The sequence below is a fragment of the Rhinolophus hipposideros genome, assembly GCF_964194185.1.
Source record: "Rhinolophus hipposideros genome assembly, chromosome: 23".
Lineage (NCBI taxonomy): Eukaryota > Metazoa > Chordata > Mammalia > Chiroptera > Rhinolophidae > Rhinolophus > Rhinolophus hipposideros.
The window spans coordinates 17754587-17767627 of NC_138069.1; the positions used below are offsets into that span (position 1 = coordinate 17754587).

Sequence of the window (13041 nt, forward strand, 5' to 3'; positions counted from 1 at the left end):
GGGAAACAGGGTATCTTCATGTTAAAGAAGAATAACAGTTCAGTTACTCGTTCAGTAGGCTTACCCAGCAAGGAAGCAGTAGAGTCAGGGTAACTAGTAAGCTTAAGTTATTTAAGTAGTTTTTTTTTTTTTTTTTTACTGAGGTGTAATCACAGGAAGATGCCCAAGTCTGAAGTCTATATCGCAATGAACACACACACACACACACACACACACACACACACACCCCTGCATGTGCAACCAGCGAGGCCAAGTATCTGTCACGCCAGACCGTTTCCTTGTGCTCATACCTGTTCATTGCCCAGACCCCTTCCCCAAGACAAAGTTACTGTTCTGATGTCCGTCACTATAGATGACTTTTGCCAGTGTTTGAACATCATGTAAAATGAAATCATACCATTTGTAGTCCTTTGTGTCCAGCTTCTTGCCCTCATTGTTATGTCTATGAGATTCATTTGTAGTGGTGTGTGCAGCAGTCGCTTTTTTATTATCGCGTGATGTTCCGTTGTTTAAATATACAGTAATTTTTTGTCTTATTGATGGATATTTGTTTTTTTGTTGTTACACATTTTGGCCACAGTGCACAAAACTGAGCACTCTCTAATGTCTTTTGGTGGCTATATGTGCTCATTTCTCTTGGGTATCTATCTGGAGGTAGAATTGCTAGGTCCTAGTGTGGGTAGATACTTAGTTTCAGTGGGCATTGCCAAGAGGTTTCGTCAATTTATTCTCCCACCAGGGAGCTCCAGTGGCTCCACATTCTTATCATGACTTGGTATTGGGGGTCTTTGAATGTGCTCCCTTCTGAAGGGTGTTTGCTGTACTTCATTGTGGTTTTCATTGCATTTCCCTGATGAGTCATCATGTCAGGCCCTAGTTCTTATGCTTGTTGGCCAATTGTCCTCTTTTATGAACTGCCTGTTCAAGTCTTTTACCCATTTTATTGGTTGGATTGTTCATTTTTTCATATTTATTTGTTGAGATTCTTTATATTCTGGATAAAGTTTCATTGGACTTATAAATTGAAAATGCCTTCCCTTACTCTGCAGTTTGCCTTTTTACTCTTTCATCGATATCTTTTGATGAATGGAAGTTCTTTATTTTGGTGAAGTCCAATTGATCCGTACTTTTTCTTTACGATCAGTATTTTTTGTGTTCTTTTAAAATACTCATTGCCTTTCCATCTCTTGGGTATTTTGAGGCAGAAAAAAAAATGTGGCGAACCACTGCTATAGAAAGTAAGCCACAGTCAGACTGGACACTATTGGATTCTTGTTTTTGGCTTGGCCTAGTGGTGTTGTGAGCTTTGGTGTTCTTGTACTTACGAAGCACTTTAGGTTTTACAAAGCCCCCTATCGTTCAATTTCATGATCCTACGCAGGAACTTACTGAGGTACTTGTAGGAGGGACTGGTCCATTTTGATGGCAGAGGACTTGGGTGGTCAACATGAGCTCCCTGGGGGCTGTGGTGCCTTCACATTGGCCATGACCTTGTACGCAAGGATGAAGCGTTAGACAGCGAGGTTCAAATCCTGGCTTTGTAACTGTGGATAAGGTAGTTAACTTATTTGAGCCTTGGTTTTTCTCATTTGCCAGATGGGATAAGGAGAGCATACCCACCTCGTGACATTGTTGTGAGGACTGAATGAACTTAAATCGAGTGCTTAACGCGGCATCTGACACAGTGTTGGGTTACTATTGTAGTTCTTAGTTTATTACGGTGTTTGATCCGATGAATGGTGTTTGATAGGATTGCAGTTCTTTGTAGAGCTAGACAGCGTTCTGATCATTGACTCCCTTTCTCTTTCATGTTATTTCCCTTCTTCGTTCTACCCCACCCCAACTCTGCCCATGAGTTCTCTCTCTCTTTTTTTCTCCATTTTTGTTACGAAAAGCCAGATGCATTTCAACCATGAACTAATTGATGCCGCCCCATGTGAATGTGTGCTGTCTTACAGGGACTGACATGGAAAAGTGTAGAGTCATTGAGAGTTTTGCTCTTTTTATTTCCTTTTGAGGGATGGTGGCTAGTAGGGAGGGTAAATATGGAAAGAAAGTGACTGCTTGATTAAGTCATTGCTTCATTCCAAAAGAAGGACAGTTGACCAGTTTACCTTGGTTCTAAGAAATCCACACGTAAGAGACTTATGTAATAGTGGTTTGACTTGTAATAAGGGAAGAGAAACTTGGGGCCTAAAGGACTATTTTCTAGAAAGCACTACGATCCAGATGTACCTGCACAGGCTGAGAGAAAATTATCTGAACTGGGGGTGATAGGGTTAGAAATACGTGTGCGAAATCCACGTTATTCACTTCTCCGCTATTCTTTCCCACAAAAAAGGGGAACAAAACCACATGTGGAAAAGAACTTGTATTGTGGTATTTCTTCTTGAAATGGAAACAAATCCTGTTGATTTTCCTTGGTTACTGAGGCCAAATGTCTCAGTCTTCAGAGCATCTGAGTTTCTCTGAACTTCCGCTTTGTGGCCCTGAGTGGAAATTTCACACTGTGTGCCATGAAGTTGACATGACACCTGCGAGGTCCCGGAGATCTTGGTATGCGAGGCAACTACTGTGGTCTCACCGTTTAATCATGAGAACCTAGCAGGAAATGACCTGGAGACATGCTGACTGCTTGACCCCAGAAAGGAGGGTGTCTTTGCTCTCCAGGACGGGGAACAGGAATGAAAGATGGGGTGGGTGGGCAGCCCAGGGTAGTGGGCCTCAGGCCTAACCGTACATCAGGATCACCTGGGGAAATGGTTCAAATCCAAGTTCCCAGGCCTGGCTCTGAAGTGCAGATTCAGGAAGGTGGGGTTGGGCTGGGAATGCCTGATTCTGAAGTCAGTGCTCCAGGCTCAACACTTGAAGCAACACTCAAAGATCAGATCCAGGGACTTGAGAGCTCTGCAGTGGACAGTAGCTTTGCAGTCTTTTAATTTCAAAGCCTTAAGACGTTGTGCTTGGCTCTATGAGAGGTGGGAGGGTAGAATCAATTCACTGTGTGCCAAGCTATAGGGTCTTTTCTGGGGAGTAGTGGCTGCTAGGACTCTGGCACACTGAATGGGTTGCTGGGGGGAGATGGGCACCTGGGGCTGAGAAGAGAATTTCTGAGAAGAGGAGGGAGAGCCCTGGCAGGTGCTGGTGGAGAGAGGAGTTACTGTATCTGCCAGGTCAGGTTTGGGGTAGGGTGCCATTGCCCAGTGTGGCTTCTCAGGAATGGCTGCCCTCTCAGGAACGAGCATTCCATCACCTGCCTTTCATACTCAGCATACCTTCTCATCCACCTGCTGACCCACCCACATAGACGACCCCCCTTCACTATTCCCCCCCACTCGTTCAGAACCTCACACATTAACACCCTCACCCCCAGTGTCCCTCAGATCCCCAACCCTCTGTGTTTAAATGCTCACATCTTTGAAAACTTTTTTTAGGGCGTTCTGAGGGATGATCAATGTGATATTTAAAATACGTACAACATAAATAGGTCTAACTAGTTCTAGCATATTCATTGGAACTATGCAAATAAGCCAGGGGCCGTGATGGTAGGTGGGTCAAATGAACAGGCTTTGCTGCTTGTGGGGTCCACGCTGGTGGTGCTGAGAGCATGGTCATGTGTTTCTGTGCTGCTCTGTGATTCATCAGTAGTGCTGCAGACTCAGATGGTAGTAGGACTGAATTCTTTTTTATTTTAGTTGATTATCACTTTTTAAAAATTTATTGGGGTGATGTTGGTTAATAAAGTTATATAGGTTTCAAAATGATGTATTACATCATCTATATATTGCATTGTGTGTTCATCACCCAAAGTCAAATCTCCTTCCATCACCATATATTTGACCCCCTTTACCCAATTCTACCACCTCCCTCCCCACTTACCCTCTGGTAACCATTAAACTATTGTCTGTGTCTATGAGTTTTTGTTTGTTTGTCTTACTCGTTTGTTGCTTTCAGTTTTATATCCCACATATGAGTGAAGTCATATGGTTCTTGACTTTTTCTGTTTATTTCACTTGGCATGATAATCTCAGGATCCATCCATGTCGTCGGACAAGGACTTACTTCTTGAACCGTAGACCACTTCATCCCTTTTAGGTTTTCTCAAACTTTAAAGATGAGGGTTCACATCAGCAGTTCTTAACTTTTTTTGGGGGGGTTGTAGTCTTCTTTGATAATCTGATAGTTTGCATTGCTTCTACAGAAAAATACGCATACACTTGGAGAGGGGGAAGGTGGTTGAAGGATTCTCTGGGGCCCATCTGTGGGCTTTAAGTAAAGAACTGCTTTAAACGAACGTAGACTTCTCCCAGGTTCGTTTTTATGGCACAAGTCTCTTCTCGTGGAGAGCTGTCTCTAATGGGAACTCAGCCGACACCATTTGCTGTCGTGTGCATGCTTTCTGGAGGGTTTCTGCTCAGCTTGAAAGAGCAAGCAGATTTCAGAGAGAGGGTGAAATAGCTACTGCATGTAAAGAACATAGCACCCAACATGGCAAGTATTCATTTAAAAAATACTATGTATTTAATATAATCATAATTACAAAGCCGATTATCTCCATAAAACTTCGCCATGTCAAAAGCAGTTTAGAAGCATCGGACTAGATCTTAAGAGACCAAGATCCCTTCAGCTCGATGTTTCCCCCTCATTTTATCTCGAGCTCAGTAATTCCATTCACTTCAATCCATATTGTTTGCACTCCTACTGTGAGTAAAGCACTCTGCTAAGCATTTTGGAGAACAGGAATGAATAAGGTCTTAGGGAACAAACAAGGTCTAAAGGCGTCACCTTACTCATCTATGTCGCTTACCTGTAAGTAGAATTGTATCTTCTGTGTTTCTTCCTACCTCCCTGGAAGACCTGGGCTTGTTGAGAGGGACTAGGGACAATGGCTTTGCTTTCTGACACTGGAAGGTGGCTCAGAAAAGCTGAGGGTATTATGCCTGTCTTCGAGTTGTTAGCCCGAGCGACCTCTCACTCTGTGGCGTGGGTGTTTCTTTAAGGTTCACCTTCGTCAGGATCTCTGTACCTGTGGCACTGGGCTCATATCCATGTCCTCCTTTCTCTGCAGGCCAGGGGTTATCACCATGCAGGCATTGTCGGAAGAGGACCGGAGGCTCTGGATGGAAGCCATGGATGGCCGGGAACCCGTAAGTACAATTCAGGGAAGTAGAGCGGGAATAAAGGTCCTGAATGATTTGTTGCTTCCCTGGTGCCGTGGTTGTTGCTGGTGCTGCAAAGCCTTGGGGTCTCAAGATCAGTGTACCAGGGGGAGTGTCTTTATTCCTGGGCTGGTGTTTGTAGATGTTGTTCTCGCTTCTGTGTGGGTGCAGCCCCTGAGCTTCGGCTCTCAGTCTAAGGTGTGGGTTGCGCATGCCACGACACCAGAACTCCCCCTTTGCCGAGGCAACTGTAGCTCCCCTAAGCCTCTAGAGGAGGCAGAGTCCAGTCTGGCTTACTGAATATTTACCGATGTCTCCATGAAGGAGCATTATCTCAATCCCATTTTCATGGGATAAATGATCATACAAGTGTGTACAGATGATGTAATATCTTTTCCCACCACCTTCTGGTTCAGCCTTCCCTTGCCATCCTAGCCCACATCCCCTTATATGCAGTGTGATTATCAAGGTTGATGGAAGGGGTAAAGCCTGGTAATGTGATCCATGCTCCCATTTCAGAGATGCTGGCCTCCACTGGGTGATGCAATCTTGTGGTTTTCTGCGTCTTGTGACATGTAGAACCCACGTAAGAGCCCTGGGGAAGTCCCTAGAGTCAGACTATTCATCTTCTCTTGGTGCCAAGGGTATCTGTCAACTGCAGTGTTGAGCAAATCTCAAGGTTACAGAAATCCTAAGAGGACAGTCTAACCATGTCCCACCAGTAAGAGATAAAAAGAATCCACCATGTGAGAGGGCCACTGAGTATCAGGCATAACCTGTATTGATTAATGTACCTTTCTACTCAGCTATTTTGTATGCGAATGTGAAACTCAGTTCAATCAACGAAGCATGAACAAATAGTGTTTGTATAACATTTAATCATATGGAACACGATATAAGGAACTATTTAAAGATTTTGCTAAATTCTAATTAAACAATTGTTTAATCTGAATTCATCTCCTGGGCTAAAATATAAGATACCTCCGATTTTCCCTGAATATGTTGTTACGGTTAGAAACTCTCCAAAGCAGATACACATTGTTACCTTTAGGGCTTTGTGGTTCCAACATTTGCTTTATGTCAGAGGCCTTTGAAAGCTGCTTCCTAAATACTCCTTCATCTTTGCTATTATCATCTACCATTACATGAGCCGTTTTTGTGTGTCAGGCACTGATTTGGCACTTTATATCTCTTAACTCATTTATTCCTCTTAATACCTTACAAAATAGCATACTACAATCCCATTTCATAGACGAGGAAACTGAGGCTTAGAAAGGTTAACTAACTTGCCCCCAAGTTGCACAGGTAGTAAGTAGCTGTATCAGTAGGGTACAGGCTAGATTGCTGTAACAAAGAGACTTCAAAGTACAGTGGTTTAAAGAAGATAGAAGTGTATTTCACCCTCAGAGCCCGGAAGTGAGAAAGTGAGGACTTTCTACCATCCTCATCCTACAGCTTCCCAAGTTGTTCCAGGCATTGCCATTTTCCAGCCAGATAATGGAGATGAAAATACCCAGAACCCCAAAAAGTGCACACATCACTTCCATTGGCCCAAACGTAATTATATGGTAGCGTCTATCTGCAAAGGAGGATGGAAAATTTAGGCTGTTTATAGGCAGCCACAGGCCCAGCCAGTCCCCGGGGCATCTTCCTGCTTCAAGGAAGAAGAAAACAAAGAATATGGTGGGGTTGTTAACAGTCTCTACCACAGGGGAAGAGCTAGAATTAGAATTCAAATTCTAGATATATTTGGTTTTCATCTTGAACAGAAATAAAAGGTCACATTTCCTGCTAAGAATCTCCATTTCAGTTTTACAATACTTTCTCTGACTCTCTTGAACCATTCTTCAACTCACAGGGGAGGAGACACTCGGGAAGAAAAATCCTGTCAGGGCATACTATTCTTGGTATGGATGAAAAACCCACTACTATTGATAGATTTTGTTATTTTGTTTTTTGTTTTATTTTTTCAATAAGCTGGCAAAATGGCTTCACCAACTCCATTTTAAGCCTCTCTCTCCTCCCTCTCCCCACCACTTGATATTTGTTCTCTGTCTGTATATGATTGGTCTTCTTACTAACCTAACTCCAGTTTTCCTGTAGATTTACATCTGGCCTCTACAGATGGAAAACATACTGTTGAAAGAAACATCTCCTTGCTTCAGAATGTACACATTAAAACAAGTTTAAACACAAAATACGTCTGTTTCTAAACATAATATAAAATTATTTCCTCACAGGAGCGTATAGCTTGCCTTGAAAAACACGCCTCCACGTGCTTTCTAGTTTCCTAAAGAGAGAGAGAAATACAGACAAATGATGACTGCATAATTGGCGGGAATATTAGGCTTAATTTTGTCTCCCATTGCTGACTGCCTAGAGGTAACATTACCGGTGCTATATACCCAGTAGACAATTAGCACCTCTGGTTTTAATCACCATCTCCCTAATTAGTTAAATCTGGCCCCTTGGGAGTATTGGCTTTGGTAAGGGAGCAGACACCTCTTCCTCTAGCTCAGGGCTGTCAAAACTTTTTTCAACGTTTTTTACCAAGGGCCATATGCGGTAAAATACACAAACAGCCGGGCCACTCACTCTAGGTGAACATGAGGTACGTATTGCCTCACCTGGTTTATTTAAGTAAACTAAATATATTTTTGGAATTTGCTGTGGGCCAATTAACAATGGATCATGAGCCGCAGTTGGCCCGTGGGCCGCAGTTTGGACACCCCTGCTCTAGCTGGTCTTAGAGTGTTTCCCTTATTTCAGGGAGATGTAAATGGTGGCAGCTATCTTTTGTTTTTATATTTACTCCCCAATTGATCTGTGATTGATTACTCAGTGCTGGGTTTTGTGTTTTTTTTTTGGCAGGGGGTAATTTTAATTTCTATTCTTTCTTTTCTTTCATTATTCAGTAACACCTCAGGATGTTTGGTTAAAACACACACACACACACACACACCCTCAAAAAACCCTGAATCAGTTGATTTTACAATGTTTCAGCTAATGGTTACATAATGTATAGTTTTTAGCACTCAGTGACATTCTAGTCTGAAGAAATGTCGAATGTCCTAATGGCATTGATGGATCGATAATGGAGGAAAAAATTTGAGTTGTGTTCCTACAATGAGTATTATGGATTTCATCTGTGTGGTGAATTTAAATTAAAATGATAGAGACCCAATTAAAACTTGCCTGGGAAAAGGCTGGATTGATTGGCTTACGTAACTGGAAAATATTGGGGTATAACAGTTCTGGCCCATCTGAATCTTAGAACTTCTGTAATATTTGGAGTTAGTTTCTTCTTTTGTGTTGGCTTCATTTCCAGCAGGTTCTGTAGAGGTAATATGCTTCTTGAATGTTCCAGGCTTACATCTTATTATCAAGAATGGAATCAGGAAACTTTTTCTGTGAGGGGCCAAAGAGTAACTATTTTAGGCTTTGCAGCTACTCAATTTTGCTATTGTAGCTCAAAAAGCAGCCTTGGACAATACGTAAATCGGTGGGTGTGCCCATGTTTCAGTAAAACCTTATTCACAAAAACAGGTAGAAAGCCAGATTTTAGTCATGGGCCATAGTGTATCTCTGATCTATAAGCCAGTGGAAAGACAGCATTATGTTATAATTCCAAAGAAGTCTCATATTGTAATTTTCTTGGACTAAGTACATGGACCAGAGGATGGGAGCAATGCATTGAGCAGAACTGACTCACCCACTGCACTAGAACTGCATAAATGGTGGGGGGAGTTTGAGTCCCCCCCTGAGGGAACATCAAAGCATTGCTGTGTGAGGAAGGGGGGTAGACACTAGGTGGGCAAAAGTGACACAGTTTCTCCTTGCTCCAATATCTATGTTCCATTAAATTTTATATTCAAGACCTTGCCCTTTGTTACTTGGCCAAGATAGAACACTATGCAAGTTTGCCATGAACAAGAAAGAAAGCTCTTAGGATTCTTATTTCTCATCGTACTGAAAGTGCGAACCAACTCCAAGTACAAGAAAATAAAATAAAAGGCATACGGATGTCAGCCTGTAACTATTTCTAAAAAGCTCAACAAACTACGTAGTCAGATGAAGTTTTGAAGTGGTTCCGCTAGATTTCTTCACTTTTTATTAAATCTAGGTTGACAAGCTGTAGAGTCACCATTGCAACCACGTAAGTTTTTGTTTTCATTTTCTGTGGCCATGGTCCACGGCTTGGGAATGGACAGACTTGACATATTAAATCAGACAGGGACACCTTAGTTCAAGATGCGTAACTCCAACAACTGAGAGAAATTTTAGCGGCAGTAAATTCTTTCTTTTGTCAGTTCCTAACAACTGAAGTTACCCTCCTTTTCTCTTTGCCTGATGCTAGGAAGCGTGTTTGCTAAAAGCAAGCAGATGAGAAGCATTACCAGTCCACCATCACTGCCGGCTCAGACACACTCAGCCTGATGCTTTATTCTCTCCCCTCTAGGGAAGGATGACTCAGCAAGGCAGTGCTGCCACCGGGGTCACCAGAGGCCTCAGTGCTTGGATCACTTCTTTAAACTGTGTTCCCGGGTGGTCCCTTAGCGTGTTTGGTGGCGTCTGTCTGGAGCTGCTTCGATTTCTCCATTATTTTAGAGGTGTTCATCCTCCTTCACGTCCCAAGGGTTCTTTAGTAAAATTAAATATTTCTCCACTTTGAGCCAGGACTTGAATCTCTTGTGACAGCCAGACAGGGTTGGCAGATGCCAAAATAATGTGGAATTAAATCAGGAAGATAAGAAACAGGTGGTGTAGCATCAAAGAATGTGTGTAAATTCCTGTATTAGTTTGAAACTATGCAATTGCCACCTTGATAGGTTAAAAATGGCTCGATACTGCTGATTTTATATGGCCCAACCTCATAGCTATGGGGCAGAAAGAAGCAAACACCTAGGCCAGTATCCCACCCTTATTTATATACGGAACGCTACCTAAAAAGGCCAGTCAGTGGTTGATTTGGGGTAGATTATCCAGGTCTCCTAGCTTCTAGCTTTGTGCTATTTTTATTATAACACACATACTGGATTATCAGGAAGCCATAGGTGAATGGTACCTCTGCTTATTTTTAAATGGATCTACTCTGTTGTGGTTATTGCAGTGGGAGAAGGAAACTAAGGAAAAACCACTCCTAGTAAAAGGACAAGACAGTGTGGCTTCCTTCTGCTTACCACCATTTTAAAGAAATCTTCTAATTTAGTCTTTATGGACTATGAGATGAACAAAATGTGCCCTTTGCTTACCTTTCTCTACCTCACCTAAGCTCTAGCCCCCAAGTTCTTCAAGAACTCAGCGAGTAAGTGAGCAGTTGCATTGCATTTTATGCCCTGCACCTGAGGTCTGGAAGAGCGAGCTGTTAGATTATTGAAAGGAAAAAGTAAGATTGATTACGGTTAAGATGAGTTTTCAGGATCAGAGGCAGAATGTCATGGTGGTTAAGAATACGGGCTCAGGCAGCCTGAGTTGAAAATCCCTCCTCACCACTAATTGCTCTATAACACTGGGAAATGGCCTAGTCTCTCTGAGAATCGTTCTTTGCCTGCACAGTGGAGATAATAGTGGTACCTTCCTATAAGATTGTTGTGTAAGGATCAACACATACGTATCGTGCTTATTATTAGCACGGGGCCTATACATGCTGAAGTGCTCATGAAAAGTTAGTTCTTACTATTATCTTTTTGGAAAGGAAGGACAGATGTTGGGATACCTGGATTCTCTTCTAGCTCCATTTCTAAATTGCTTGCTTGGCTCATTTGAACACAGACTATTTAAAGTTACCTTGCCTGGGCTCACCAGAGTGCAGGGCAGGGACTATTCTCACTAGTATGGCAACTGTGATTTCATTTAGCAGTCAGTCTGAGCTTCCAGGCTATGAGTGAGGAACAGGAAGTAATCTTTAGCTGCCTTTACTATGACGCAGCCCAGCCCCGGCAATCCACAATCCCAGCTGTATGCTAAGCTCAGCTCATCTCTCTACCGCTCATATTTCCATTTTCCTTTCTTGCTAAAATAAGCAATCAGAGGAGTATGGATGTTTAAGAGGGTGTGCGGTGAGATTGCTAAACTCTTGTGTCATAATGCCGGCCTTGCTCCTTGAGTGGAATGACGGTTTGGAAAGATAGTTCTGCCCATTTTATGAAATCTCTCTTTGTAAATAATACCACATGGTATATGAACTGACGAGGAGTCTGAAAGTGAGGTCTCAACTTGCTTTCCATTTCCCCACCTCTCATTCTCACCCCCCCACCCCCCCACCCCCCGTCATCCCCCTAGCTGCTGGGAAACTGCATTATACCTCCATATTATTCTGTTTGTGTGTGTGTTTTTTCTCTTACTGGGTCCAGAAGCTGGTTGCAAGCTTCATCTTTGAGTCATGTGAGTGTTTTTATATAGGTAGAAATCATAAAAAAAAAATATATCCACCAATGTGCTCAAGTCTTAAAAGAAATGTAATAGTATTTACTTGCTGTTGTTCTCTTTGGTTAGATGTCATTCAGAAGAACAATTTCTTATGAAAACCAAAGAATACTTAATTGAGCAACCTGAGCTACAAGGTGGGAGAAAAAGAGAAGGAGGTCAGGTGAAATTGTTTTATGTTGGAGCGTTGAGGAAATTTTTCTAAGAAATGGAAATTTTGATAGCCAGAAGATTTTTGCTTGAATGTTATGATTTAATAATATGCTGGTGGCACTTATTCTGGTCTTAGGCATTCTTCTTTCAGCACTTAGCAAACATTTATAGGTTGTCCTCCAATCACTTTGATGGATGGTGAGGATACCAAGGTGAGGATGGGCCACGTGACGAGAAATTTCATTTGTTTGCTGCTGTTTCTTTCCCATTGCCTAGCACAGTGGCAGGCACAGAGTAAGCACTCAGCAAGTATTTGTTGAACGATTAGAGTCAAAACTAAAGGAAAAAAGGGTGGCGGATAACTAAGGTTGTTTTCCTTGGGGAATTGGGTTACTTCCGTTACCTGAGACTATGTGTAGATTGGAGGTTATTTGAGTGCCTTGATTTTATAGTTCATTTAGATACATACCTACCTACTTGTACCAGAATTTAGCTGAGTGACCTTTAATATTTTGTGCCATGGATTCATTTGGCAATCAAGTAAAGACTTTAGACCCTTTCCCCGAATAATGCATAAAATAAAATACATGGAAAATCAGATAGAAATACAGTTATCAAAATGTTAAAATCACTTGTCGTATAATAAATATATGCTTCTTTATTACCACATTAATAAGATATAAAAGCAGGTCTGATAACTCCTCTAAATGACATTACAGGTTATCTGCAACAGCAATAACATTATATGGAAATATCTGGGATTTCTATTGGTGAAAAGGTTGCAGATACTGATACTACTGTGATTTCTTGCCCCTCCCTGTTCATGTTAGAAAGAAATGCTCCATTTCAGCTAGAGGCTAATGGAAAGAAAGGTTTTGCTTTTTTTTTTTTCCTCTGCCATTCTAATTCAGGGACCCCTGTAGTCTGGCTATGGATCCCATGTCTCCCTTTCTTTGCAAAGATGTTTTGAGAGACTTTCTTCCTGACTTCTAAGCTGTTGTCTCAGCTTATAATTGTATATCGATTAGTTGATTATTTGATTAATATGTGTCCGTCTGCTGGACTGTCATCTTTAAGAGGGTAAGAACAGTGTCACCTTTTTTTGTTGTTTTAGTATGTTTTGTGCATTGTGTCTGGCACACAGTAGGTGTTCAGGATATACTTGTTAAATAATCAGATGAATGAACCCAAGACCAATTAAAGTATGGTTGGTTTGTTATGACTTATTCTTTCCTTAGGCTCTACCCTGGCAATTCCCCACCTACCTTTACAGATCTTCACAGATTCGCTGTTTAGTAGTCGC

The 13041-nt window shown here is 42.0% G+C and overlaps 1 protein-coding gene across 3 annotated transcripts in view; it reads left to right on the forward strand.

Moving 5' to 3' along the window:
* ARHGAP26 (Rho GTPase activating protein 26) overlaps nt 1–13041 on the forward strand; it is a 446018-nt gene that overhangs the window by 183457 nt on the left and 249520 nt on the right. For all 3 annotated transcript variants that reach the window (XM_081036347.1, XM_081036348.1, XM_081036346.1), the window contains exon 11: nt 5069–5147. In XM_081036347.1, the coding sequence (XP_080892473.1) occupies nt 5069–5147 (79 nt within the window). The remainder of the gene's footprint in view (nt 1–5068; nt 5148–13041) is intronic.